This window comes from Phoca vitulina, unplaced genomic scaffold (genome assembly GCF_004348235.1).
Source record: "Phoca vitulina isolate PV1807 unplaced genomic scaffold, GSC_HSeal_1.0 scaffold17, whole genome shotgun sequence".
Lineage (NCBI taxonomy): Eukaryota > Metazoa > Chordata > Mammalia > Carnivora > Phocidae > Phoca > Phoca vitulina.
This window is the reverse complement of record NW_022589720.1, coordinates 26,954,556-26,958,563: the sequence shown is the minus strand read 5'-3', so window position 1 is coordinate 26,958,563 and position 4,008 is coordinate 26,954,556. Positions and strand designations below refer to the sequence as shown.

The following is a 4,008-nucleotide window of genomic DNA, read 5'->3' as shown; positions in this document are numbered from 1 at the left end:
AGGAAGGAAGGAAGGAAGGAAGGAAGGAAGGAAGGAAGGAAGGAAGGGAGTCTTAAAAACCACATACAATGAGATACCGCTACATACCTATTAGGGTGGCTACAATGAAAAGCCCTGGCCACACCAGCTACTGGCAAGGATGTGGAGGAACTGAATTCTCAGACCCTGCTGGTGGGAATATAGAACATGATGCAACCATTTTCCAAAATTTTGGCAGTTTCTTATAAAGGTAAACATACACCTATCATATTACATAGCGCTACCATTTCACTCCTAAGGATTGACCCAAGAGAAGAAAGTATATATCCATACAAAGACCTGTGCATGAACACTCATAGCAGCTTTATCAATGATAAACCCAAACTGGAAACGGTCAAATGTTCATCATCAGGTGAATGGATAAAAAAAATCATGTTGTCCATGTAATGCAACATTCAGCAATAAAAGTAAACCATGGGGCGCCTGGGTGGCTCAGTTGGTTAAGCGACTGCCTTCGGCTCAGGTCATGATCCTGGAGTCCCTGGATCGAGTCCTGCATCGGGCTCCCTGCTCAGCAAGGAGCCTGCTTCTCCCTCTAACCCTCCCCCTGTCATGTACTCTCTCTCTCTCTCTCTCTCTCATTCTCGCTCTCTCAAATAAATAAATCTTTAAAAAAAAAAAATTTTTGTAAAAAAAAAAATAAAAGTAAACCATGATACACACAATAATATGGATAAGTCCCAAAATAATTATGCTGAAAGAATGATTCAAAAATGTGTAACTATAGGATTCTACTTATATAACATTTTTGAAAATGCTAATGTATCTTTAGTGACAAAGCAAACCAGTTATTGCCTGGGGGTGGGGGTGGGGGAGGGGTGGGATTGATTAATTACAAAGGGGACTAGGGAAACTTTTGCGGGTGACCGATATATTCATGACCTTGATTGTGGCAACGGTTTCACAGGTCAAGATATCAAAACTGATCAAACTGTGCATCTCAAAATGTGTGCAGTTTATTGTATGCAAATAAAAATTATTCCATCACAAGGTTATAATTTTTAAGGTTTGTCTTTTCTTTATCTTCTCACCTCCACCCTACTGCATTGGACTGCCCAAGAAAAAAAGTCAGCCCAAAGTGTCACCCTCTTTATGCTCTATTCTGTCTGCCAAAGGGGTTTCCTCACAGCATCAACTTTTGCTGAGGTCTGTCGCCTTCGTTTTAGCTCCAGGAGTAGTTGCCAACCCCCAGAAGAGCATCTATTAACATCGGCTAATTCAGAAACCTCATGGCCAGCATCCCACTCATAGCAGATCCCCAGCATGAGGAAGGAGTTCAAAGCTCAAAACAAGAGCCGTACTGTCAGCATGCCCTTCTACGCCTCCCCGCCTTTCTGGGCTGGGACACTGAAGTAGGGCCTAAAGCCCTCAGGATAAAAGCCGATAACGAAGATGCAGCCCCCACCTACCTTACAGAATCCTAAATCCCCAAGTTGACTCCCTATTCCAAATGGAGGAGGTGGCTATGGCTTCAGACAGCCACTAGCAAGTAAAATCTAGAACGGGCTCTCCTTTCGTCTTGTGTAGAATATGGTAAGCCCTTATAACATGTATGCTGGGGCGGGTTTATTTGTTTGTTTTCAGAAAAGTTGTTTTCAATGATTTCTTTGATTACTGTTTCTCTTCTTTAGGTGAATCTCTACTCTGCCCTCCATAGCGACTTTCTCATTATCTCTCTCTCTCTCTTCTCTCTGCATTCTAGGACAGATTTTCGAGTCTGTCATATAAATCTCTGATCCTTTAAATGGGCAGGGTATGACATCTCTGGAAGTATTAAAAATACAGATTCTAGACACACCTCTTAGAACTTGTGATTTAAATGTTTGAGGTGAGGCTCAGGACTCTGTCTTTTGTTAGTTTGTTTCATTTTTGTTTTGATTTTTATTGACACCGCTGCAATTTTAGATTTGGGAAATCTCACCATCACTGTGACATGTTAAGACAGTCTTCCCTATTTTCCATGTAGATTTGAATTCTATTGGATTTGTTGTTTCCTTGAAATCCCTTATTTCACTCTTAAATCTCATCTCATCTTTTGGCCTCAGACTGTCATCCTTTCATTGTAAAGTTTTCTCTCCTTATAGGTTTCTCTGCTCCCATCCCTATGTTCATGCTTCCCTCAAAGACACTCTTCTGATCCCTGCAACTTATTTTCTTAAGGTTTTCTTTTTCTCAGAATCTTCAAAATGAGGCCCCCTTTCTCCTGTTATTCACTGTCTTCATAACTTATTTTCTGATTCTGTTTAGTTAACCTGAAATGAGATAAAAATCTCTCCAGACATGATGTTTGCCAATGTACATGTACGGATTGCTTGGGACTCCACTCTCCTCACATGAGTACTGATTGGTCTTTACCAACTCTTCCTCTGACCTTGAACAAATTTAGATTTTATGTAGAGACATCCCTACTGATCTATCATGTCTTTAGCCTTGGTCTGTCAGTATGCTGACTAGCTGAACAACTGTTTGGTCACACCTCTTGCCAGATCCTACTACAAGATATGAACATCCAGGGACCTCTGAGCCCCCTGGAAGAGGAATCGGTACTTGGGTAAGAATGGTTTATAAAAGGTGTTCCTGATTCCACCCAACCTTGGGTGCTTTCCTGATATTCGGCCACTGCCAGACCCAGATTCTAACACTGGGGTGTTACTCTTTTAAGACTCTGGTCCAGGCATCCACACAACAAAACTTTCTGTATCATGTTCTCCTTTAGCACATCTAAGAAAGTGAATTTTCGCTTTACTTAAAAAATAAAAAAGAATAGAGAAGGAAGGAAAAAAGAAGAAGGAAGGAAAGAAAGAGAGAGAGGTGAAAGGAAGCAGAAGGGAGGGGAGGGGTGGGAAAGGGAAAATAAACACACACACACACACACACACACACACACACACCCACATGCATCACTCCTCACATTGTGCTTACAGGCCCGGGAGAAAATGTAAAAAGCAGCCAGCATTCACCTTCCTTAACAGCTGAATTGCCTTCCTGAGCTCTCCTTTGGCAAAGCAGATCCTGCCCATGTTGTAAAAAGTTTCGGCCACCTTTTCACTACAGTCACCATAGCTGATGACCTGAGACCTCAGGGCGGCCTTTAGCAGTCTGTAAGCCTCCTAGGGAATGAAAGAAAAGTGTATTATAATCATCTGGGCAATTCTGAAGGAGTATGCCAGTTCTAATCCATTAACTCTACAGAGGAGGCATTCTACGTCACACTGACGTAACCCCCCTGGACCAGGCGGTTGTGACATGTCACCTAAGTAATCTGTTTCTGTGAAGAGGTAACATTCCAAGCTTATGTTTAATAATAATAGTTAATTCATGCATGACTACTCTCTGAGAGAGGAACTATTATTATATTTATTTTACAGATGAAGGAATGATCTTGCCCAAGATCACACTGTCTCTTGTTGATTTACCTGTTCAGATTTACCTGTTTTTCCCCATTTTGGACAAGCCATTTGCAGAATTCTTCAATGGTCGTCAGTGTTTCATAATCTGTTGGGCCCAATGTAGCTTGATACGCATTGATACTTTTTATAAAATATATCTCAACAGAATCTGCAAAAAAAAGGGGGAACATTTAAGGCAGGCCGCTAGCCTTTACAAGTAGCTAATACAGCTTTGGCTCAATTAGACATTTCATACTTAAAGTCATTGCCTGTTCTCATTCCAGGTCTCATAAGGACCCTCAGAAAGTCTGAGATATAATTTGATGGCATCAGTTGACGTAATTTTATTCTGTTGATGAAAGGTATGGATTTTTCTGTAGGAAAAGAAAGCCATGCCTGAACAGCCTATCCTAAGATCCCCAAATAACTACCATATTAAACTCCCAAGGGCAATGAAAGACTATATATTTAGCTAAATTAAACTCTGATAGAGAGTATTGTTTACCGGGATTCCTGCCGGGGGCATGTGTGTGTGTGTGTGTGTGTGTGTGTGTGTGTGTGTGTGTGTGTGTGTGTGTGT

At 41.3% G+C, this 4,008-nt stretch overlaps 1 protein-coding gene across 1 annotated transcript in view; it reads right to left on the bottom strand.

The window, feature by feature from the left end:
* TTC23L (tetratricopeptide repeat domain 23 like) overlaps nucleotides 1-4,008 on the bottom strand; it is a 52,012-nt gene that overhangs the window by 13,540 nt on the left and 34,464 nt on the right. The window contains exons 9-10 of the mRNA XM_032415185.1: nucleotides 3,470-3,597; nucleotides 3,000-3,149 (exon numbers count right to left, since the gene is read on the bottom strand). Of these exons, the coding sequence (XP_032271076.1) occupies nucleotides 3,000-3,149; nucleotides 3,470-3,597 (278 nt within the window). The remainder of the gene's footprint in view (nucleotides 1-2,999; nucleotides 3,150-3,469; nucleotides 3,598-4,008) is intronic.